Here is a 26,481-nt window from a genome sequence, read left to right on the forward strand (position 1 = left end):
GGGTGGATTATGCATATCTTGATGATTTAGTGAAAGGCTGCTAATTCTTTTCACCTATCCAATGCTTTCCTGTCTGTCGTCTGTTCTCATTGGCTTGTGGCATCTTTCCAGGTGAGCAGGTAGTGATAGAAAATTCATCTGGGTTGAAGTGCTGATGTCTATGCCTCTGTAGTCCTGCAAAAAGGATTGGTTGGAGTTTGGATGAAACCTGGAAATGCCTGAGTGCTTATTGGTAGAGGAATTTCATTCTGTCTTGTCTGAAGGGGTAACTTCGCCACTTCCTCTCCCCTGCCTCAGGCATTCTGAGGTCTAGGGATCTGGCAGGGGTGAGAAAGGTGGTCCATGGTGATGGCAGGGCTAAAGGGGATGAGAAGAGGACTTACTGTTATAGGGCATTGACAACGTTTAGGGTCTGAGTCTGGGCCATCTGTTTACCATCTGTGACTTTTACTCTGGGAAGTTATATTGCAGTTGGATTGTGATTTTGTTTTTATAAAAACCCACAGTATCATTTGAAGCAACCTGCAAGGGAGAGGCATGGGCTTTGGTGTCAGATGGATCTGGGTTTGAATATGCTTTACTGCATTATAGCTATGAGACTTTGAGCTCAGCTCTACTTCTTTGAGCCTCTGTTTCCCCATCTGCGCAATGGGGATATTTTTACCCACCTTTTAAGAATTGAAGAGGATTAAATGAGATAATGTATATATATAGCACAGAACCTGGCAGAAAGCACGTGCTCAAAATAACTGTTATCAGCTCTTGCCAATTATGTGATGTCAGCTGAAATAGTTTGAAAAGAGAGGTGTAGTTCCTTTTTAACTTGAATTGCTAACTCTTCAAATTCACAAATTTAAGTGTTTATCTTCTCCCCCCGCCCCCAAGTTCCTCAACACACACAGCTCCAAGTATTGCGCTCTTTGTGGGTGGTGGTTTCTACAGTTTGGTTAAGCTCACCCTGTTTTTCATTGCTGTCATTGTGTACTCTACAGGGAGCTGAGCTTTGTGCTTGGAGGGAAGGAAGCCAAACTTTATTGAGTACCTTATTTGTCCCAGGCAAAGTGAAAGGTGCGTTACATGGTGCTTTACAGGGCAAAAGAAGGTCCTAGGAAACCAAGCTTTTATCAAATTTCTAAAGTTAATTTAGTTCGAACCGATGTTTTCTCAACTTTCCAATGTCAGTAATTAAAATTTAAAGTGAATAAAACATGTAGTACTGGCATTTTTTATGGTGTCCGGTGGAACCTTTTGTGTATTTCCCTTTACTCTGTGTGGACTGGGTATGGCTAAATCAAGCGTTTCAGAGAGTATGGCAGAATGCAGTGATTTATTGTATGAATACATGAAGCAGTCTTGGCATTTCTTGAGTAGTTTACAATTTAGTTGGAAAAGTAGAAGAGTTCCATTTAAATATTTAAGAACTCAGATTAGCACAGTTTGAAATAATATGGTCCACCTGGGCTATTTGTTGAGAGCACAGAATTCAGAGAAGCTTGAATGGTGGAGCTATTAGGAAGGGAGTAGAATGTAGGGGTCGAAGCAGAGGTAGGGTCTTTTGAGATGGAATGGTGACATACGCACATCTGTCTTGTTCTTTTTCCATGAACATTACAGCACAATTAGTATTACTCTTCAAATTAGATTCAGTACTTGCCTCACTGCTCTTATCTGACTTACGTTTTCTTTCCTTCTCTTACCTTTTTACCGTGAACTTTTTTGTTGGAACTGAACATGTTTCATCAGGATTGGAAACTATTTTCTCTAAGCCTCTTACCTTTCTCAGATTAGTACTGTCATATATCTTGAACATGTTCACCCAGCCTTAGTAATATATACATTTATATATATGCATCTAGCATATATAAATGTCATATGTATATAATATATATATTAACATCTAGGCAAAGAACACAGTTTTTAAAGTTTTAAGGGATGTCAGTATTCTGAATGGAATGTAGACTCTTATTGAAATGAATGCACAGTATTGCCACATGTATAATCATTGTATTTTTAAAATTATTTGTAGAAAGCAAATGTGAGGTATACATTAGGACAATGAACATCAGCAGGTTGGAGGAGAGGGAGGTGCAAAGAACCTGATTCTTTGGTGCCATGTTTGACATCATAATCATAATGCTATTAGAATATGATGCCGTCTAACCCCCAGGCTTTTTAGTTAGATGCTTCAACCCTGATAACCATAGGGATGCATTACAAGGTACTTGCAAAACGTATTATGAAATGAGATATCACTACTTTATCATGCAACGTAGCTAATTAAGAACTTGGGTTATGTATCTATTGCCTATTCAAACTCCAGTGCTGCTATTGGCTATTTCTGTGACTGCGAGCAAATTGCTTAACTTTGTTGTCTTGCTATTTTTTTAATCTGTAAAATGTGGGTAATAATAATAATATCTATTTCATAGAGTCATTGTGAATATTAAATGAGATAATGTGTGTGGTTCTTGGCCCTGTGCCTGACACAAAGTAACATTGAGTAAATGTGAATTATTAGTGTGGTTACTTCAGTGAAATTAAAAAAAATAATTTTTGGCTTGCCAGTAAACACAAAATAAGTGTCTGTGAGTCTTTGGGCTGAAGGAGGGAAAGCATGGTCTTAGGAAGGCAGAGTGTTGCCCAAGAATGAGAAATCACCAATCATGCTGATCCATCTGGAATGGATTGTTAGATCCTACTTGAGATGATTAGGACTGGTAGGCATTTAAGCATTCATAAATGTTTTCTTGAGCACCTGTTATGTGTCTGGCACTGTGCCAAGTTCTGGGGATATCGAAATGAATGAGACAGTACCTGCTGGAAAAAGAAATAAGCACAACTACAAGCTCTATCCCAGCTTGATTTCCCTATAGGCTTGATGATGACAGATTCCTTCGTGGAGGGAAGCACTTCCATCCAGGAGTAGAAGAAAGCCCAAAGTGCTTTGGCACTGTTAAGGTCACCCCTGGGGAATAAGCTTGCAGGTGTGGTCAGACTCCCCTTGGTTAGATGGTGAGGAGGGAGTGGAGGCAGTGAGAGGGACTGAGCCCCTGGGGAGGGCCGTATGTGTATGTGTGTGTGTGTGTGAGAGAGAGAGAGAGAGAGAGAGATCATGATTGGCAGCAGAGTAACTGGCTGCAGGGTAAGGAGTCCATCTTAACTCTGATAAAAAGCGCTGTTGCCCAAGGCGGGTCCTATGTATCTCGTTATGTCAGCCAGAGAGAGCAGTTGTGTGTGCCAAGTTGATTTTTATCTTGTTGGAATGAAATTGAGCTGCTTTTTGTTCTCCTTTGAATGGAGTTTTTCAGTATTTCGTGGGGTTGACTTCTAACAGGATTAGGAATCTTAGTGAGTTTTAAACTGAAGAATCACATTAGAGTCAAAATAGCCTTTGCAGATTTATTACATTAAAAAAGTTTCTAATTATTTTAGGTCTTTGTAATATTTTTAACTTTTCTTTTTTAAGGGGTAGTTCCCAGGCATTGCTGCCCTGCCCTGGAAAGACTGTGGGATTGTCAGCTGCAAGTGAGGGAGGGATGGGAAGGTGCTCTGTTTGTTCCCATACTTAGAAAGGTTGGGGAGTAAGAAGGACTTACATTTGAGAGGCTACTTTGTGCTAGAGGCTCAGAGAAGCCAAGTAACTTAGCCAACACAACATAGCTAATGAGTGGACCCAGAGACAGGACTCCAGGGCCCACCTGATTTCCTCTTTGGCATGCTGTCCTTAAGTCGGTAACATTGTACTAGGGTGAACCATATGTAATTGCCATTTCTGTACATTGAGGCCGTCCAGTATTGGCAATTTCATATGATTCCGCCTAATATTTGGGAAGTAATATGGCATTTCAAAGAGATTTTGCAAAAGTCTGGATAGTTTACCCAAAGAGTTCAATACGGGGTGTCCACAAAGTGACCTAATAGCTTCACAGAAGTTTTGGTGTGCTCAGAACCCAGTCAGCTGCCACGCAATATGCTTAAGCCCTGGGCCCAACCCCATCTCCCCGTCACCAATTTAGGCATCAGCAGTTATGACATTTTTACAGAGCAGCAATCCATACCCATAGAACACTATTTTATTTGGAACATCTAATATTTTATCAGGATTCAAATGGGCATTGCTGTCTTTACTGGAAGGATATTTTCCCCTTTGATTGATCGTTAAATGGATAGAGCCTGTGAAAGGATCTCTCTCTCTCTCTCTCTTTTTCCTGGGGATTTCTTGTTCAAACAGAATTTGTTATATCCACATCAGTAAAGCCGTGCTAATATGGGCTGCTGGCCAGATCGTGGAAATAGCCTCATTATATTGAACTGGATGTCATAATGGTACCCATTAAGGTGGGATTCTCTCTATGTTTGTACTTTTAAACCCAAGTCCCTTGCCACTTTTTACATCTCTCTGAGAATAGCAACATTCTCTGGTAATGCAACCTGAGAGTGTGCTGTCTCTTGCCTCCTCCTACTGAAAACTATTACAAAAATAGAATCCCCGGTTCTGAGCATTTTTAGGGGTTTGTAGCTTTCTCCTGCTCCCCAGACATTCATTTTACTCTCTGCACTTGTGATGGCTATAATGTGTTCTGGTGGCTGAAGGTAAGAACCCATGAGATTTACTTCTTTCAACACTCCCATTAATTGATATTGGTGTCCAAATATACGACAGGAAAAGAGCAGCTCTTTTTTTTTTTTTTTTTTTTTTTTGCAACGAACCAAATGCAACACAAGGTTTTTCGTTTTAATTTTTATAAACCGTTCAGAGACTAAGACTGTTGAAAGTCATAGCATTTCTATCAGCTGTTGAAATCTTACTATAGTCCTGGCAAAGTGAAGCGTTTGCTGTGCTGGATTTGGGTAATGGAACCCTGCAGGGTTGCAGCTCAGGAATGCTGGAAGAATGAAGCCCACAAAGCAGAGGGCAGAGTGAGTGTCAATTTCATTCCTCCAATTAGAGCAGTTAAAGAAATAACAAAATGCAGGGTAACATTTTATTGTGAGGGCTAATTGAAAATCAGGGGAAAATATTTAGATACACTACATTATCATCTCTCTTCTATTTGTGTCTCTTCCCAGTTGACTCAACAGGACCTTCATTATAAACAAATCTCTATCATTAGAATTAGCTTAATTTTTGTTGCTATAATTAAGAGGATGGTAAGAAGTGTTGTAGAGTGTAGTCCTTCCTTCAGCAGATGGGATGGTTCTTGCATTCACTCAGAAGTCTTTCCCCAGCGCCTTATGGGTGCCAGGGTCTGTAGGAGGGAGGGTTGTGGTGTGACCAAGAGAGACAACATCCCTACCCTCATGGTGGGTAAATTTTAGTGGGTAGAAACAGATAGTACTTATAAACAAATAAATATGTCCTACAATGTCAGAAAATGAAAGAAAAAAATTAAGCAGGAAAAGAGATGGGAGTGGTCAGGGAAGGCCTCTCTGAAGACTCCTGAATGAAGGGAGGGAGGCAGCCAAGCTGAGACCTGCAAGAGCTTCCCAGCAGTGGGAAGCAAATGCAAAAGCCTGGGGTAGAAACCAACCAGGTGAGTCCATGAATGAGAAGGTCACTGTAGCTGGAACAGAGAAAGGAAGGGGAGGGAAGGGGCATAAGAAGTTGATGCTAGAATAGGCAGGGTCAGACCACGTTGGGTCTTGAAAGCATTGGGAAGTCACTGGAGTTTTGAGCAGACGCATGGCATGAACTAATTTAAGGTATGAAGAGGTCATCTGGCTGGTGTGGAAAATAGGCTTTGGGAAAGGTGGAGGGTAGAGGCGGGGAGTTATGAGATGACCGCAATTGCCTAGGTGAGGGACGATGATGGGTTGCAAGAGTGAGGTAGTGATGGAGGGTCTGATGCAGGATGTGTTGAACGCAGACAGATGGGGTTTGCAGATGGACTAGACAGAAATTGTGAAAAAATGGGGAATCAAGGTCAGCATCTAAGTTTTAGCCTGAGCAGCTTGGGTGAATGGTGGGAAGGGCAGATTTGAAGGTAGGGGCAACACTCACAGGCTGTGTGTGGGCATATTTAGTTTGAAATGCCATCATTCATTTGAGTGATAATGTCAGGCAGGCAGTTGGATGTGGGTGTCATGGAATGGGGAGGTCTGGGCTGGAGATGAGGGGTCATCAATGTTTAGAAATTAAAGCCAGCCGAGTGCATGAGATCCCTGGAGAGTGAAGGGTAATTGAGATGCAGCCTGAAGACGGAGCCCTGTAGCTCTCCAGGGCTGTGGGATCTGCAGGAGCAGGCAGTGTCCCCAGAGGAGGCTGAAAGGAAGCGAACAGAGATCAGTATGGGAATAATCTGGTGAGCTATGCAGTGAGGCTGGGCCCTGGGGAAAGTGTGAAGTTTGTCTTTGGAATGTCCCCTCCCTTTACAGTGGTTTTCCATCTTCTCTGTGGTACCCTTTCATCTGATTTCTTTAGTTTTTTTTTTTATCCCAGATAACAACTGGTCCAGTTTTCAAAGTGTGGTCCCTGACTGGCAGCATCATCACCTCCCAGGAGCTTGTTAAAAATGCATATTGTGAGCTCCACCCTAAACCTACAAAGAAGAAGCTCTAAGGGGTGGGGCTCAGCAGGCTGTGTTTTAATAAACGCTTCAAGGGCTTCTGATGCATGAAGTGTGAGAACCACTGCTCTAAAGAAAGTAGCTGATAAACTGAACCAATGAAAAATGACAGAGCTTATATAATACTACACAGACTATGTAATTATCAATAGAGTTCATGAGACTTACTCTGTTAACCTTTTCTGAGCCATCTGTCTAAAGCCAAAGAAATAAATATCTAACAGTAGATTTTAAGCATAAACCAGTAGACCATTCCTGAGACATCTTTGTGGGGGCCAAGGAAACTTTTCAAGTCCTGCAAGTCATAAATGCAGGCAGCTGCCTGTTGTATCTCGGATAATGAACTCTACTGATAATTACATAGTCTGTGTAGTATTATATAAGCTCTCTGACTCCAGATATGAAGGCGATGAAAATTTGGGCATTTTGTGGGCGATCCAAAATCTCTAGAGATAATTCAGAACTTTTTTTGTTTGAATACTTATTTTGTTTAAAGTTGTTTATTTTTTTAAGATTGTTATATTTATTTTAGAGAGAGAAAGAGAGAGACAGACTGCACAAGAAGGGGGAGAGGCAGAGGGAGGGAGACAGAATCCTCAGGCAGACTGCCTGCTAGGCATGGAGCCCCTCACAGGGCTCCTCCTGGGGCTGGATTTGGACCCTGAAATCATGACCTGAGCTGAAGTCAAGAGTAGGCTGCTCAACCAACTGAGCCACTCAGGCATCCCTGCTTAAAGTTGTTTAAACACAATCTATGTATCAGGCAATTGTAAGTAATGCCTCAACAGCAAGGCATATAATAATAATAATAATAATGGCAGAACATTTGTTGAATTGTGAATTTTTATTCATAAAATACCCCTCAAATTTATTTTAGCCTTTTAAATAATAGAGTTTAATGTATATTTAGTCAAGCATTACAGTAGTAAGGGCTTAGAGAGATTAGAAATAAATGAATCCAATTAAAGAACACATCTGTGAGATTTGATATGTCATAGGTATGAATGAACTGTTTGCACAGCAACTGTAAAGAAACCGTTAATGATTAACTATCTAGAAGAGGTTTAATCAAGAATAAATGCTATAGGACATATTTTAAAATATTTAAGTTAAACGAATGAAGATTTGTGCATTTGAAAACATTGCATCATGCCATCATTTTTGCTGTGTCTTTTCCTGGGGAGTTCAAAGCCTTTTCTATTATCTGCAGAAATGCCAGTGCCTTTGTGATGTGTAGAAAAGGGTAGAGCTTTCAAAGGTGCCATGAGGTTTAGCCTTGTGGGGTCTCTCCCCAAACTGTGGGGAGTTGGGGACCCTCTGGTCTTGAGTATAGAATGCAAATTTCCCAACGTTGAGGGAAGATTATTTCTTTATGATTACAAGTAATTTTTCTGTTTCAGGAGTTTGTGTGAAGTTGAAGATAGGTGCTATGCTCTTTTCACCCTCCCTGCCAGGGGGTTAGTTTTAGGGTTTAGGAAGAAGCTTTGTAAGGATCAGAACTGGGTGAGAAAGCTATTCCTGTGGAGAATAGAACCTTAACCAAATATAAGGTGTTAGGTGATGGGTTCCCCCATTACTTTTCTATCTTAGGTATTGGCAAACTTCTGAAGGGAACATACATTTGAAAAACGTCAGCTTAATAAAATGACAGTGAAGGTGTGAGGGATGGACACAGAGGGTGGGGAGGTGAGAAAGAATGGAAAGACATGGAAAGGGGGGGCCGGAAATTTTCTGGCATTTTATTTTCTGTTTGTGAACATTTTTAGAAGTAAGAAAAACTCGGTTGATATTAGTATCATTTTTTCTTTCTTTATATTTGGCCTTTTTTTTTCCTCCTAGAAGAGGCCTGAATTAGCGGTCTTGATTGTAGAAAAGGAGATTGACATTTTTAAATTTATGCCTTTGGTCAAAGAAACAGCACATTTTTCATTTAATTTGCTTGGATCTAACTTTTAAAGACCAATAGCTCCCTAACCGCCCCCCATCCCTGGCCCAACTTTGAGAAAATAAGAAACAAAAAAGCAATAAGATCAATAGAATCTGGAACTTAGATCTGTAGGATTTACAAATACACCTAAACTTTACTAGCTATAGATATAGAATCAATTTCTGAGCATAAAAAATTAAGTTTTTCAGAACAAAAAATGTGGCACCCAAAGTAGGGCTTACTCTACTTAAACAATGATGAATATGCCGTCTACAACTCACAGGAAGCTGAACTGCTGTGAGAAGCCACATGGCAAGACTTTCTTTTTTTTCCATTATAAGTAATAATTTAAGTTATATTCTCCAAAGAAGGAGACATAGAGTCATGGAGTTCACATGAAGGTCTTCAGAGACAGATAATTCTGTGAGGTAGGAAGGGTGGAGAATAGATCAGAAAGTAAGTGAAATGTATAGGCACCGAGAGAGCATATGGACATTTGGACATTTTAAAATTATAAATGGTGTTCATGAGAAGTTGAACCTATGGGAAAAGAAGTTTAGTGCTGTTGTCTCTTCCATAATTTAATATTATTCACAAAGAAGAAATCCTGGAAATACAAAGAGGAGAAATTGGGGAACCATTTCAATATCAAGTGGGAGTACCCGAAGTTTGCCTCAATTAGAGTTTCTTTTTCATGAACTATTTTTCTGATTATGAGTCATATGTGTTTATTATAGAAAGAATTAAGATAATATAGAGAGATATAAAGAGAAGATAAAGAACATCTTTAATCTATTTTCCAGATAGTCACTGTTAACATTTTAATTTTTTACTTCCCACTACATGTATGTGCAAATACATGCATATATGGTACATGTTAATTTAAAAAGATATAATTTTTCACCTTATCAACAGTATTCTTCACATCATTAGAGTAAAAAAAAATAATAACGGCATAATACTTTATCACATGGGTATACCATAATTAAGTAATGGTTCTATTGTAGGTTTTCATTTATTTATTTACAATTAAATATAAGAAATTTGCTAAGTACCTTTGTATATAGACTTTTGATACTTATCTCTGACTATTTTTATAAGATATATTACTAGAAGTGGAATTACTGGATTTAAGGAATGAGTATTCTTAAGACTCTTGATGAACACTGATAGTTTACTCTTTTAACAGTAGTCCATTTATTATATATAAGAATGTCCATTTATTTCACCTTGTCTTCATTGAGATTTATTGTCATTAAAATAAAATCTTTGTTGATTTGAAAGACAAAAATGGCAAAAAAATCTGACGGCTGCCTTAATTCATATAGGTTATTACAAGTGGGCTAAACTTAAAAAAAATTGTTCCTTTGCAATTTGTACAGTTTACATCCTTTTCATATTTTTCTATTTCAGAGATATTGTATTATCAACTTGTGGAAGTTATTTCTCTGGGGGTTTAAAGTACTATTCCTCCTCACTCCTTCAATACAGTTGTATTAGTTCAGAATAAATGGTTGAGGATAAAATTAATTTAGTATTCTAGTTTATTGAAGTATCACATATGCCATGCCTGAAATGTAACTTGGGAAAAAATAAGTGCATTTTCTTAATATGCATAATGCTAAAACAATAACATGATTTGTTTCTGTAATTTAGGATCTCACAGAATATCAGAATGATCATTATTAATTATAGTCTTGGAATTTAAAAATCCCTCACATAAACTTGCTTACTTAGTAGGTATTTTTTTCTTGCTTATATAGAAAGGTTTGTCAGTTTTTAAAATGTTTGGTCATTTGGATTTGAGATGAATAAAAGTTTATTGCATTGAGAATTATTTTGTAAATCACTTGCAAGTGAGCGTCTGCTCTCTGTAGGGTACGGTGCTAGATGGTGAAAGGAGACTATCATAAGGGAAGGAATTTAAGAGATTGTTGCCAGATACACCGTTCACCACACTGTGCGACGGGACCTAGACATGCTACATGAGCGTTCGAGGCAGTGGCCAGCGTAGCAGCTGAGACAAGGGAGCAGAAATCACTGTGGTCCGTGTGGGTAAAGAAACAAACTCAGATGTCTATTGTGGCCGGTCTGCACTTAGCTATATTTCAACTTGTGTCATGGGTTTGTGCAAAGGTATTCCGTAATCCCTGTTGTGAGTTTGGTTGACTTTGTTACATCTTACCAAAATATTACGGTTTTTGACTTCCTTTTTATTTATTGTTTGCCTATTGTTTACACCCCCTCCCCCTGTCCTTCCTTCTTGAAATTACAGTGTGATGGTAAACTTTGTGCCTAAGCCATCCCTCCCCCTTGTCGTGCCATCCACTCCATAGCATGTTGGATGAAACCTACAAAATAGAGGAGAAAGATGTTTCTAGGCAGAGGCAGTGTTTATGTAAAACCAAAGACTTTTGGGGAACTACTGAAATCACCAAAGCAAATGGAGAAAACCACAAGGAGCAAACACAAATCCACTTATTAGTATGAGACTATTAGATTTCTAAGGGTGCCTTAGCCTAATTTCCCAGCAGATGCCTTCGTTTGTGAGCCTCTCACAGTATGGAATCCTCCTTATCAGCTATCTCTGCTGGGCTCCATGGGAGCCTGAAAATGAAACATAAACTAGGTCTCTCTGCTGCAGAGTTTACCCAGTGGCCAGGCGGTAACGCTGCCAGAATATAAAGAAGGTCGTGCACTTCGTGTGACAGTGATTCGAGAATCCAATTAAAAAGTTTAGTGTAAGACTCAGTCGTTCCTACTTAATCCGATCACAGTTTAATGCAATCCTCCACTTATTGCAGTCAGCGCCTTTGGAGCCAAATCAATTGTATGTCTCTGTTTCCACGTTTTCCTCCGTAATTTGATCACCTTCAGCTGTTTTTTGTTTTTTTTTTTAATAGCTCAATTGGGAAATCTGGCAACATCTTTTAAGAATTGCCACATAATGTAAAGCCAGCAGACACTTCAGAACGGCCACCTTCGAAACTGGCATGACAGAAGCAAAAAGTCACTTGTCCAAAGTAGAAGCAGGATAGGATATGGCAGAGTTGGAGAGGAAAGGTTCTTGCGAAGAATCTTGCCTCAACATGAACTGAAAAAATACTGCTGATTGCTTATCTGTACAATCATTCGAACTCACTTGAAGATTGTAAATACAGTAGGGCTGCTGTTGGCATCACGGACACCAGTCTCCCCATTAAAATGATAGAAATTATCTTAATGCCTTTCTCTGAAGCTAAAAGTACCTTTTCGTGGTGAAGATACCTCTTGTTTGCCTTGCAGGGGCATCGCACTGAGGTTCCCATATGGCAAGTTGGCACTTACCTCGTGAGTGGTCGTGGCATATTGCTGAAGGGAAGGCCGAGGAGGCCAACGATGCAAAAATGGCCCCTTTTATTCTATCGGAATTTGAGTAATTCCAAATATGTACATGACTATTATAAAGTTTAGAGTAGACTCAGATGGTTAACTCTGCAAATTGAATGATTTCTGACTGTCCATAATGGAATAAGAAGATTACTTTGGTCTGTGCAAATACGAGTGAGATTGACAAGCTGCAGGTCCTATGATTGCAAATTATCCATTTCACATTGCTTTCGGAGCCGAGGTACCTGAGGATGTCTGCAGCTCTCATACAAGTCACTCACAGGAGAAAAAAACCCCAGACAAATGTAAATTGATACCGATAGCCATTTTGAAAAATATGCCAAAAGGCATATGCCCCATTCCTGTTTTGATATGTGGATTGTATATGGGAGACCAGTGTGAGCTGCCCTAGTGAGGGAGCCTGTGGAGTCCTGAACGTGGTCTATGTAGCACTTTTCAGGAAAGCTTTAGAAGTGGAGTAGGGCTGTGTCCTGTCCCTGCTTAACTAAAGTCAGCTAAGTCAAATTCCTCACTATACTCATTTCAGAGTCCAAGGGCTGTACACCCAAGTATTTTATTTTGTCACGCTCCACAGGGGAACACTGAACATCTTTTCTAGGCATATACCTAACTTTGAGGATGTTTGTGTGTATGTGTGTGTGTGTGTGAGAGAGAGAGATGCCAGAATGTGCCTCACTGCAGAGAAGGGAGGGAGTGTCTAAGTTTGGAGGAGGGAAATGGAACTCGTAATGTGATTCCCATCAGCATCCAGACCTTTAATCTATACAAATGAAATGCTCCAATTTAATAGAATTCTAAAAGTAAAACAAATGCTTTGTTCTTAGTGAATCTGTCATTCGGAGCTGCTCTTGGCAGTACATCAACTGTACTTGAAATGTCTTTAAGTGGGTATTTTTTTATTGTGCTTTTCATCTTAACACATCTTTGAGTTGTTAGAGGAATAGGGAGGCTGAGCTCCTCTCAGCGTGTCAGGTCTGTGCTGCTCTAAAGTCTCCATTTGCTTACTTAGCAATGAAGAGCTTACCTTAATAAGTATTTTGGCCACACTGCAATAAAGTTTAGAGACTAGGAAGAAACAGAGCAAATTAATATGAGTTAGCGGTAGAGAGGAAAGAAATACAGCATAAGGAGGTGTTTGTAATAAAATGTATTACAATCACTTCCAAAGTGGAACTATTGTTTTGGGGAAATCAGGTGCCAAAAATCACCACAAAGTGTGGAAGTAAAGAAATAATACTTAGTATTTATTGAACATTTACTATGTTCTAGGCACTGTGCTATGAGTTTTTCATATAACAGTTTTCTAAACCTTAGCACATCCATCGCTATGAGTAATAAAGAGGAATTTCAGTCTAGATGGGTTGTTACACAGTAAGTGGCTCAGACCATGGTCTACCCGACCTCATGATCTTTTACTGTTTGGTGAATTCTTTCTGGTCTTTTTAGATGTGCACCAAAATATTAATATTTTTATTTATCAAAAGTATTTGTATAACTCTTCTTATATTTATTAGCATTTTCATGTGACTATGTAGAATTTCAAATCATTTATTGGTTTTGAATTTTTATTTAAGTCTATTTGGAGTATTTCTATCATTGGAAACTATGCAAAAACTTTGGGAAGACTTCTTCAGTAGTTGAGATGCATACTCTGGGGGTCTGATGGTGTACACGAGAGAAATGAATCCTTGTTTACGCTCTACTTATTGCCATGAAGTCTCTGTGCTGAAATGTTGCATTAAGAGTGTGTTTTGAAAATTATGTGGCCATATTTTTAGGGGTGCAGGATTTTTGCTATCAGTCTAGGTCCTGTTGGGCAGGGACTGAATGGATATACCCTTACCCATTTGTTTTTTTGTTTTGTTTTGTTTAATAATAATTTTTATTATGTTGTATTAGTCACCATACAGTACATCCTTAGTTTTTGATGTAGTGTTCCATGATTCATTATTTGCATATAACACCCAGTGCGCGTTTGACACAGGAATGCCTAAGCATGGGAGCTCTACCTCCTGTCAGAACGTCACATGCACGTGATCTCAGGGCAGGTGGATCAGGGACTCACAGCCCAGAAAGGTCTTTTCCAACAGAGAAATACTGCTGGGCTGCTGGTTATTAATAGTCACTGAGGAAAACAGTCCTTTCTGAGTTGCATCTTTATCTTCTTCCTCTTCCAAATGTGTGAAATATTAGGCAGTTGCCATTGGAACATAACCGAATGTCTCTTGACACTTGCCCTCTAGGAACTTAGAAACCCTAGGAAAGATTAGACATTATCACGTGAAAAATAAGGTTGGCCCTTGTGTCTTCTTCATGAGCACAACAACTTAGTCCTTCTGTTCATTGATGTCTCCCCAGGGCCTCCATGGAGACACTCAGTAAACATGTTCTGAAGGAATGAATGGGGTTAGCAGTTGGGAAGGGCATCAGAGGCAAGTAGGATTTAAGGTAGTTCTTTATTAGAGGAGTTCTATAGGTATCTGTTGGAGGAGAAAGAGAGGAAATTATAAGGTTAGTTTGGGGAGAACTATTTTGGGTGAAGTGAGGGGCTGACAAAGGAAAATTTTCAGATACTGTCAGAAAAATGGGTGGGAACCAAATTTTGGAGGGCACTGAATTTCTGACCAAGGAGTGCAACAAGTCTGTATTGTGTGTTCTCCTTGGGAGATGATTAGAGTAGTAAAGCAGACCAGTCATATGATTCAACTTCCCAAGCCTGGAAGACAAATTGCATGCCCACCTTCTAAATTTTTGTTGCTTACATAGGATAATTTTTTTTACTTGCACTGAGTAGGTGGACTATTTGATATAAAGTCATTGAAATTTGCTAACATACACCACTAAACTGTAGTTTGTGGCGGTGATATTATTGAACCTGTTTTAGCTGATTTCTATCCTTCATCACTTGAGGGACTCCTTGCCTGAATTATCCTTTTGCCTTTGCCTGATCTCTCTGTAGAAGAACAAATAGGGAAAAGGAAGAGAAGAGAAATGAATATTTGCCGATCCCTGGAAATCTACCAATCTCTTTAACATATTAACTTTATTAGTTTATTACATTTTATATACCTACCTTAATCCAAAGAGTATTAAAAATGCATGTAAATTTTTTTTAGAAAGGTGAACCCATTAGAGAAAAGGAAAAATAAAATAAGAAAAAAAAAAAAAAAAGAAGCCAGTGAAGTTTGTTGCACAAAATGCCTGCCCTGAGGACTTGTACACTTGTTAGAGGTGGTTACAAATCAGATTTGGGGCTCAGGGCTTTTTGACTTCCAGTGAATGGGAGAAACATAATGAGTTATATGATTCACGGTATCTGTGAGATAAAAAGAAATCAATTACCCAGGAGCAGCCCAACTAGTTCTGGAAACTGAAAGGAAATTCTCCCATGAGTCCTCATAAAGAAGACTATGAAACATTTTATTTTGGTTGCCAGTGGGAAGGGTTGAGATCCTCTTACAAAAACTGGGGAGTCAGTTAAGATTCTCTGCTGCCTGAAGCAGGCTGAGGTGATAGCTGTGGGCAGGGGCCAAGCTGTCATCTTCAGTCCCTAAACACCGCAAGCCATACCATTGTAACAAACTCTCCAAGATATGCTCTTTATTCTCTTCACATTACGTTCTGCAGTTATGATGTTTAATATTTGTTCACTGTTTCTTCTTGGAAATAGACTGTAATCTGCAGAAGGGCAGGGACTCTAGGCACCTTACTCATTCTTTCACCTCCACATAGCACAAAACCTGGTATACATTAGGAGCTTAACAGATATTTATTGAAGATGGAAAGAACTGGTGGTAAAATGTACCCTAATGTAACTGAATTAGCCTATTAAAAGGGATTTTAACTACTTATAAGCCTAGTTTCATTGGTTTGCTAGCCATAAAAATACTAAGAATGTTTACCACAATGATTGATCTTGGAACAGCTGACATTCTTCTTGCCGATAATCAGATAGTGTCAGATGGTCAGTTGTCTGTTGAGTTCACCCTACACAGAAAATCCTTTTGAATAGATTTTATAATCTATACCTCACCAATGAGGACACAAAAGCTCAGAGAAGTTGAATTATGGATTTATTTTCTACTTCTAAAAATGATCAAAAATGTATTTTAAAATGAAGACCTTTTCATGAGCATATCATATAATTTGGCTGTGGTATACGGGGCAGTTACCTCTGTATACATTAGTTAGGCATTTCTAAAATAATCAAGGTTTTTGTGGTGACCAGTTATATGGCTAACTTTTGCTTGTGGATTACTGCCAGTCCTGGTGAGAGAACACATGTATCCGTTTTCTGTGGTGGCAGATTAAGGGGCTGTGTCCTCTCACCCTACAGGGACACGGAATACAAAGGGTTGCAGCTCTCCCTGGATCAGATCTCAGCCTCTAAACCAGCCTTCTCCTACACCAGCAGCTCCACTCCTACCATGACTGACAACAGGAAAGGGGCCAAGTCCAGGCTCTCCAGCTCAAAGTCAAAATCCAGGACTTCCCCATATCCTCAGGTAGGTGCATTGCCATTTTTGCAAAGTGTGTGTGTGTGTGAGAGAGAGAGAGGGAGAGTGAGACTTGGTTTGGTCTCTAAGTTGAGGAAGTATTAAAACAGTTTGGAATTCATTATCTGGTTGTAATAAATTTAAAACGTCTATGTGTCTGGAAAGCTTTCTAAAACTATCTTCTTCCTGCTCTTCTCCTTTTAAAATAACTATGCTAGTAAAAATTTGAAATGATCTTGTGGTTTACTGCTTTTCTACGAAGATCGTGAGAGTCTCAGTTGCAGTTGGAGCCATAACTTTGTTTTTCCAAGGAGATTGCTCCTGACCAAAAAGCTGTAGCCAGCATAGCAAAATACGGAAAACAAGAGCTTAACATAGTAAAATTGATTCTTTGGACAGGAACTGAAGTAGAGGGAAATGAAGAGGTGGAGGCAAAGGATGAAGGGTGCATCTCACCATAAGCTTTGTTCTCAGGAGGACTATCTGGGGAAGAAGGGAGATAGAATCTACCAGATGGGAAGAATAGTGGGAAAAGCAACTAGTTCTATTCTCATCTTTACAAGGTGGTGAGCTGACGAGACCCAGAGGGGATATTCCAGAACTACTGCAAGGCACAAAGATGAGTCTGTATTCTTGGAAGGAAAAATTATTTTCCTGATCAGTCAATGAGACATAGAAACTAGACTATGCCAAGATATATGCACATCTCCCTCCTGGCCTGAAAGAAGTAGAACAGAATTGGGGATTCTCTACTCCTAGGATCTTGTGACCATCTCACCTCTATCCTTTTCCTTATGGCTCCTCATCACTAGAGTAACTCAGGAGATGATTCCTAGCCTTATATAAAGCCAAACTGGATTTGGAGTTATTTTGTCATAGTGGTCTTTATCATTTATGTTTTAAATATATTTTTAAAGTAAAAATGGTCTTCTACTGGTTACAGAAACTGTTATTTCCTTACTTAGCAGAGTGATATTACTCTGTTGATTTCTACAAACATATATACTATATGAGGAAATGTTATTCATTGAACTAAGGCTTACTAAGAAGCTACTATTTGCTAGATTATTTTAGCAGCTTGGTGTATAAAGATGAGAAGATCATGGCCCCCAAGAGACTTATGTCACACAGTTTAAAATCCCCCACAGAAGGCCAGATCTCTTTAACAAAAGGGAGGGAGTTGATATGTGATGCCTGGACAGTTTTCGGTGTCCACCCTCTGTTATGAGGACTGAGCACTTTACTTAACAAGTACATTTTAGTTAAAGTCACTGTGGAGGGGGAGTTGCTTCTTTTTATTGAACATCTGAGAAGCTTTTCTTATTACAATTGTACCTTGAGGAAAAAGTTTACTGTCTCTTCTTATTATGTGGAAGGATCAATTATGCCTTTGGGTAATTTTATCCTTAAATATACAGGAATGTTGACCACATAGATAAAAGAAGAATTTAAATTAGGAAATACTAAGTTAAGAAGGAATTTATGTGTTGTTATACAGAAATTAAGCCACAAAATATCTCCCATTGGACTTCCAAAAACTCACTAATTCTGTTTTCTTTCATGCACAGCTCTAACATCTAAAATTTCTATTAGTTTGCTCTAGTGGTAGACTACTCATTTTTTAAAAGATTTGTTTACTTATTTATTTGAGAGAGAGAGAACACGCATGAGTTGAGGAGGGCAGAGGGAGAGAGAGAATCTTTAGCAGGCTCCACGCCCAGCATGGAGCCCAATGTGGGGCTCTATCTCACGACCTTGAAACATGACCTGAGCTGAAATCACAAGTTGGACGTTTAACTGACTGAGCCACCCAGGCACCCCTAGATGATTCATTTTTAAAAAAATATTGTAACAGCCATTAGACTGCTCTTTGTTCATGTGGTCATACACAAAGGAGGAATTAATTTGAAAGTTATATGTGTTCCCTAGTTTATTTTATTTTATTTTTAAAAAGATTTTATTTATTTGAGAGAGAGAGAGAGACAGAGGGAGAGAGGGCGAGCATGTGCACGAGCAGAGGGGATGGGCAAAGGGGGAGAGAGAAGCAGGATCCTGATGAGCAGGGAGCCCGAGGAGGGGCTCAACCCCAGGACCCTGGGATCATGACCTGAGCCGAAGGCAGACGCTTACCCGACTGAGCCCCCCAGGTGCCCCACATGTTCTCTAGCTTAAAAAAAAACACAGAAGATTGTCCACCTTGGCCTGGCTGCCTCTGCCTTTGGTAACTCCTACATATTCTCCAACCGACCAGTGTTGATCCATTGGTAGGGACATCTCTATGCCCCTATTAAGCAGGAAGAACTTGACAAAAGATAAGACCTTCCACCCTCAACAACCTTAAAGTTTTAAGGGTCAAAATTTTTCAGAGGGGAATGATGTGGAGAACAAAGACAAGAAAGAATGTAGATAAAATTAAATTTCTTTATAACCTGCAGACCATCGACAAATACTTGAAGCTGGTAGAGTAGACATTTCTCTAGGAAATTCCCATCTTAATGTTAATGCTTTGCTAGAGGGAAAAAGAACCTTAGCTTGACAATAGCAAGGCCTCCAGGATCCTGTGCATCTTCTTTAGAATATGAAAGTTCTTTTGGAAACTTCCCTTTTTCCTTACCTTCCTCAACTCCAAAGTATATAATCAGTGGCTCTTCACAACCCCAGTGCAGCCCTTTCTGCACAGGGTCCTATTCCCATGCTATGATAAAAACAGCCTTTGCACCAGAAAAAAACAATAATACAGAAGAGTGGAAAGTAGAAAAAAACACCTCTATTCCCTTATTTCTCTCCCTAAAATTGTGCTTTCTTCTGGAAATATTCTGGGATGTAGAAAAATCATGCACACGCACACACATAAGTCTGTATAAGATTTGTCTTGATGTTTGTGTGTTCATTTTTGTGGTTAGTACTTACATATATGTAGTCCTGAGAATTTTGGCTACATGTCTCATTCGAAATCACACAGTCCTGAAGTAAGTTTACTTAACATCTATGTGCCTAGTAAAGGTTATTCTTTGATTGTGCTTACTTTAGACAGTCATGGTGCTAGGTCAATCATTGAGTTCCTACTATATGGGCTACTAAAATGTAGAGATCAGCAGTGGAACACAACTGCCTTTGCTTTCAGGGAGCCACTCCTATAGACAGGTGAGGGAACAAGCATTTGTAGTGAATTGTCATGAGGTGAGCAGAAGGTCCTCTGGGAGCACATTGGCAAAGCATGAAATCCAGGGCAAATGCATCACTGTATTTTCTGGAAGAAAGCAATTTGGTAGCATTAGCTTAGATTCCAAATCCTTAGAAATGTTAAAGAAAAAAATTAGCTACTCAGAAGTCTCATTTGTTTCAAATTATCCTTATATTTTGAAGGGATACCTTACCTTTAATTTTCATGCATCATTGCCTTTATGTGTCTTTGACTCAGTAGATGCTAGCTGAGCACCTGTCCTGGCAAGATGCTTTGCTGGCCTCTGTGGTGAATGAGGGTAGGGGTTGGGTGAAAGGTGCTAGAATATAAAGAAGTGGTATAAGAAATGTCCTTAAGTTTTACAGTATGGCTGAAATGATAATTTACACATTAGAATCAGTAGAGTATAGGAAAGAGATGGTGTACACAGAGGGCTTTATGAGTGACGGCAGCTGCAGGGACGGTAGCCTGGATGATTGGGTAAGGCATTGCGCCTGACCTGGCTTTGAGAATAGGATTCAGGCCGACAGGCACAGGGAAAGGAGAGGACACTTGAGGAAGACCAGGATTATGAAGAAATGGAGAGCTGCATTGTGACTGGAACTGGGGTGAAGTGGGGGAGAGTTTTTCCCTGTGGACGAGGACTAGGGATGATATGTTGGGAAGCATTGATTGGTGCCAAATATCTGCCAGGCCAAGGAATTTAGAGTTTGTTTTGTGGAGAGCCAGTAAAGGTCTCTGAACAGGAAATGAGAGCATTAAGGTGATGGAAGCAAGGCAGACTCCTCACGTGAATAGCCCTGGCGTGCATCTGTGAAGGTCTGAGCTAAAGTTCTCTATGAAAGTAAAAGACCTTAGAGAGGAAGAATGGATGACATCCCTTTTATCCTTGGCTGCTTGCACCAATTCTCCTTATAGAGATATTTTGATCATTAAAGCTTTATCTTGAAATTATACTTTAAAGCTTATTTTTTGTAGTTAATGACAAACTTGTACTGAGTTTTCCTTCATAGGTTAATAGATCCATAATAAATGCATTTTTGGTTCCTAAACGATCAGGCTTTTGTGTTTAATTTTAAATATTTCTGCTCCTTTTCACAAAAATAAAAAGAAAATCTTGTCTATTATTTCTGTGGTTACATGTTTTTAGCATGCAAATTCTTCTCATTAGAATTTTCAAGAGGCAGTTTCCAGAGCAAAGCTGAGCTCACAGGGTACTGTCTTGTTCCTCTTATTAGTTACGTAAATGGTGATTTAATGATTCTATCAATGTTATTTATTAGGCTCTTTGCTCTATGATGTGTTGGGCATATCTAGAAATTTCTCAAAGAAGTCTGCTGAATGGCAAATAGTAACTCTGCTTTTTGGAATTATTTAGGCACCCTTCTCTGAACATGTGAGACATGCACAAATTGTAATTTGCTGTCACACCCAGTTTGCAGTAATAGATGAACCTTTAGGTCCCCTCCTGATATGAGATGCTCTTGGGAATGATTCTAGACTTGATTATATTATAGCCACTTAATGAATGACTCAATCACCTTTGTACCTCTATGTATTACTCAGGACAAGAAAGGTCAAAACAGAATTGTTTTTGAATGGTTTTGGAAAAATTGTCATAGGCACTATTATAGTTGATTTCCAAAGACTCTGCACAGAGCTACTGAGCTTTTCTGCATAGCGGCAAAACTGTGAAGGCCTGAGGATATGTTATGACAGTTTTATTTCATTGCTATTGGGTTTATATTCATGAAAATAGCAACTTGTTTTTATAGTTCCGTTGAATCAGCGATTTTGAGTTTGTGGAATTTTTAATAGCCTTATCTGTTAGTGATTGCGACAATATTTTTCACCTGTTTTTGTGGAAGGAGTCAAGGCTACTCTAATATAGTTGGACATTATCTTGCCATAGTTTAATCATGTCAATCATGAATAAATTGCCTTCCTATTCCATACCCCCCCTCCCATTCCACCTCCTGATTCCGGTTTCCTTTTAAACTTCTCATTATGGCATGTTTATAATTGTTAACGTTTATTATAGACAGTGCGTGCCCTCTTGTTTTAATGCATCATCCTGCCGTCCTCTTGCTTTTTCCCTAGTCAGTAATAACCAATACACCATATAATTCTGTAATAACAGCGCATGCATAAGACTGTGTGTGCTTCTGAAATCTGAAAGTATTTAATCACTGCTACAGATACACTGTAACACTTGCAGGTTTTACTCCACATCTGTTACCTTAAATACTCCCACAGAACCCTCTTAATTTTCACTACCAGCAATCTGGCTTCCTTTTGGTGAAGGTAAAAACTGTGTTTCTGCAAAGGTTCTTTCTGGCCTCAAAAATACACTAGTGACTGCTATGTTAAGAGCCTAACTTTTTAAGTTCCAGAGAAAAGAAGGACCAAGGATTTCTCAAGTATAGTACTTTTATGACTACCAGGATAGACATCCCCTCATTTCATGTTTTATATGTGGCATGAAAACATGTAATCCTTGATCATTAACCACAAAAAAAGTTTTTAATGCATCTTTCAAATAATGAGGTTATCTTTTCAGAAATTTTATTGGCTTGATTATATTTTCTGGCCATGTATAAACTTGAGATTAGTGTCCCTCTCCTACAGAAATATCAAGAGATTACTAGAGTGGTCCTTTATGGTCTTTTCAAACCATCTTCATAAATGAAACTATGAATATTATTTTAGAAAAGATTCTGCTCAGGAAGATGAGAACTCTGTGTTATGGGTTTGTTCTTTGGTTTTTACTAACTGTTATATTTAGTTAAATAACTATTATGTGCACTAAAATACTAAAGGTGGGTCCTTAAGGAACCATGTGCATGGTCTTGTTGGGGAGGCAAGGCAACATTTTAGAGAGGAATTGTGAGACATGGTCAGTCATGGGACCTCAAGGCCGCAGCATCTGACTTTTTATTCTCTTGGCACATGGTTGAGGCAGGGGCACAGTGGTGTCCAGGATTAATAGATGAATGAGCCCATGAAAGGGATAGGGTAGGTAGAGAAAGAAATTGGGCAGTAATGAGATGTATTAAGTTCTAGGGATACCGTCTTTGCCGCAGAGGGCTTACAGATTCATTGGGGGAGATGAAAATGTAATGATAATATTTTTTAAGAAACAAAACAGATGAACATAAGGGAAGGGAAGGAAAAGTAAAATAAGATGAAAATAGAGAGGGAGGCAAACCATAAGAGATGCTGAACTCTAGGAAACAAACTGAGGGTTGCTGGAGGGGAGGTGGGTGGGGAATAGGGTAACTGGGTGATGGTCACGAAGGAGGGCACTTGAGGGAATGAGCACTGGGTGTTATATGCCAGATCAATCACTAAATATTAACCCTGAAGCTAATAATACACTATATGTTAACTACATTGAATTTACATAAGGACTTTTTAAAAAATAAATAATTTAAAAAAGGATTTTAAAAAACTGTAAAAAGATCATTGAAACCCAGTGTAGTAGATGTGTGATAAAGGCCTGTGGTGGCATGGGCTGAGGGCTGGCCCACCCTTCCAGCTGTGGACTGGAGGTCAGAGTTGGGGGCTGCCAGTGAAAGAACGAATGGCCTCGAGACCTAGAGACCTCACATGTCATGGGGAGTTACCAGCAAGTGCAAATTTATCCCTGTTTGCAAGTTTTGCTGTGGGGCTATGGAATGACAGTCAATAAAGCCCTTCAGCTCGTGGGTCCTCCCTCAAGGACCAGACCCACACTTGATCTAGCAGCTGTGCTTTTCTAGTTTCCCACCCACTTACTCTTCTCCCGTTGCCTGTGTCCTAGAAATTCTCTCACTCTGGAGGATTGCAGTGGTATCTTAATTTCCCCCCACTCTGGGACATTTTCCTCTACAGTCTGCTCTGTTTCCCAGGTTAACCTTAAAAGACCACCAATCACGTCAGTACATGGAGACCTGCCATGGCCCTAGCTGTTACTCAAGGTCACATATAATTGGGTCCTAAATTGCCTGAACCCTGTGATGCAGCCAGATCAGTCTGCTCACTGTTTGCTGAACCCTTGTCCTTCCCTGCCTCCATGCTTGTGCTTGCACATTTATTTCTGCCTGCATTGCCTCTATTTTTCAAAATTCTGCCTATCTTCCAAGGCCTAGATTGAATGCTACCTCTTTCATGAAATATAACTGGATTATATTTCCCCTTTGGTTCTCTATTTAGAATAATCTACCTTCTACGGCCTCCTAGATACATTGTGTCTCCTCTCTTGGATTATAATCTCTTTGAAAGTAGTAACCATGTCTATTTCATATCCACCCCAACCCTACTTCAGCACCTAGTACGGTGTCTTCCACATATTTACCCACTAAATGTTAGGGGAATGAATGAAAGATTACATTAAAAATGTGAGAGTACTTTTTTGGTTGCCTGCCTGTAGATATATAAAAATCTCCAGGTACGGAAAACATTCTGCTACTAAGGAATTTATAACCTATGTAAAGAGGCAGAAGATAGGCATGCAAAACAGCCTGGGGATGGCTTCACAGGGGCAAAATCCTGCAGCACCAATCAGACACCTAGGTGCTGAGGAGGAATTAGATGTGGTAGAGTAAATTAGATGTATTGTAACAGTAAAACTTTGAATAAGCATTCTCTGGCTCACTCTGGGGGCAGAGAACCATCCACATCTCAGGTGGGCTTTCTATTCTCCATGTCCCCACTGCATCTGCAGTGCAACAATGGAGAGATGTGACAGCTAATATTTGCACGCACGTGTGTGTGGGGGGCGTTTGATTACAAAATAATTGCGTTGACATTTGAGTGTCTGTGCATGAAATGCCATTTGGCATGTCTTCCATCTCAGAGAGATGTCTTTGACTCAGCTCTACCTCTAGGGCTCAGTTCCCATGATCAGTAGATACTTTCTAGGTCACTCTCTTATTCTTCTTTTAATAATCTATATGCTCTTTTTGTATTATACTTTAAGAAATATTATGCTCTACGTGGGATAGATTTCTTCTATAAGAAAGGGGAAATTCTCTTAAAACACTGTGGTTTTTTTGCTGGTTTGGTTTGGTTTTTGATTTTTTGAACACAAAGGGCCTTGTGAGGGTCATGTTTCTTCATGATGTTTCTGGACCCTTGGCCTTTCTTCTACCCTATTCCTACTGTCTTTGTCTGGTTCCAGGCTCTCTAGAATAGGACATCACATTTAGACTACTTCACGTGCCTCCTTATTATTCTTATAGTCTCTGATCATTCCTGCTAGAGGAAAGCATTTTTGGCATATACCTACCTCATTACCCTCTGCCCCTGGCCCTCCTTAAAAACCTACAAGGGGCACCTGGTGGCTCAGTTGGTTGAGCATCTGCCTTCTTCTTCTCAGGTCATGATCTCAGGGTCCTGGGATTGAGACCTGCATTGGGTTCCCTGCTCAGTGGAGAGCATGCTTCACCCTCTCTCTCTGCCCCTTCCTCCCTCTCGTTCTCGCTCTCTCAAATAAATAAATAAAATCTTAAAAAAAAAAAAAACCTACAGAGGCTCTTCGTTGATTATAGTATGAGGTCCAATCCCTAAATGTGGTCCAGGCTACATCTCCGCCCCTGCCTTCCTTACCCCCACCTGCTCCAGCTTCCCTACATCAGCTCTCCACTCTAGCTGCAGTCTACTCTGTACTCAAGGACACCTTGCCTGTGGAGCCTCTCAAATCCCACCTACACACAAAAGCACAGCTGCAGACTGCCTCTCATCCCCATAGATTCCTGGTTATAAGGCACAATTCATGTTACGCACATCTGTGACAAAACATAGGATGGTGTGAATCTGGGGGACAGTTAGTGTCAAAAAAAATTGGGTACCAGGTAAAGCAGCAGTGCTAAATCAAGTGGAAAGCCTCTGCTTTTGGCTTAATGAAAGTGAGAGCTGGAATTAGCAATTCTGTTCCCCAGCTGAACAGAGAAGAAGGAAATGGCTGAATCTACCATCAAAATGTATCCAGGGGAATTTATTTTAACAAAAAATTTTGTTTAAATCAAAATTTGTTGAAACTAAATAGTGAAATTAAAGACAACAATGCCTTATTTGACAGTTCAGGGTGAGATTTGACCCACTCATCATGGGGACTTCCTAGAGTTAAGAAAGTTAGATTTGGAAATCTTTAAGAAATCTAGATTTAACTGTTCCTTCTTTTACAATTTTTAGGAAACTCCTATTGCATATTATACCACATTGAATTGCTATGATTTTCTGGAAAAGTCAAGGTTCTGATTTATATTGTTTAATAGTTTGTGCTATTTTAATTTTCCTCATTATTTTACTGTGACTTAGTAGAAGAAAAGATAAAACCGTTTTTCCTTTTGCAGATACTACTTTGAAACTGATTTAACTTGATAGAGGGCCTTTGAGCTCCAATTTCTTTTCACAAAATTACAAATCTGATAGATCTTCTCTTTAAGCAGGCAGAAAGCAGGTAATAGAGCTGCCAATCTGTTGGCCCAGTTCTAGGACTCTGCTAAGAGTAGCCTGGGCAGCCAGTCCTTTGTCCAGACCCAGAATAAACCAGTAGAAGACTCAACAACACTATGAGAAACAAACTGAGGGCTACAGAGGGGCGGGGGGTGGGGGAATGGGATAGACCGGTGATGGGTAGTAAGGAGGGCACATATTGCATGGTGCACTGGGTGTTATACACAACTAATGAATCATCGAGCCTTGCATCGAAAACCGGGGATGTACTGTATGGTGACTAACATAATATAATAAAAAATCATTATTAATAAAAAAAAAAATGAAAGCGCATGTTAAAAAAAAAAAAAGAAGACTCAACAACACTACAGTGAGGGGTTGGAGAGGGTGACACCACCTGTACGCATATAATTCATGCCCATCTAATCTGCCACTTCTATGTGAAAAATCGGAGGGTAAGTTAGAGCACTGATGAAAGAA

At 39.6% G+C, this 26,481-nt stretch overlaps 1 protein-coding gene across 3 annotated transcripts in view; it reads left to right on the forward strand.

The window, feature by feature from the left end:
• Positions 1–26,481, forward strand: part of SIM1 (SIM bHLH transcription factor 1) — a 70,686-nt gene that overhangs the window by 23,858 nt on the left and 20,347 nt on the right. For all 3 annotated transcript variants that reach the window (XM_026511740.3, XM_057311166.1, XM_057311165.1), the window contains one exon: positions 16,220–16,388. In XM_026511740.3, the coding sequence (XP_026367525.1) occupies positions 16,220–16,388 (169 nt within the window). The remainder of the gene's footprint in view (positions 1–16,219; positions 16,389–26,481) is intronic.

The sequence above is a fragment of the Ursus arctos genome, unplaced genomic scaffold, assembly GCF_023065955.2.
Source record: "Ursus arctos isolate Adak ecotype North America unplaced genomic scaffold, UrsArc2.0 scaffold_13, whole genome shotgun sequence".
Taxonomy (NCBI): Eukaryota; Metazoa; Chordata; class Mammalia; order Carnivora; family Ursidae; genus Ursus; species Ursus arctos.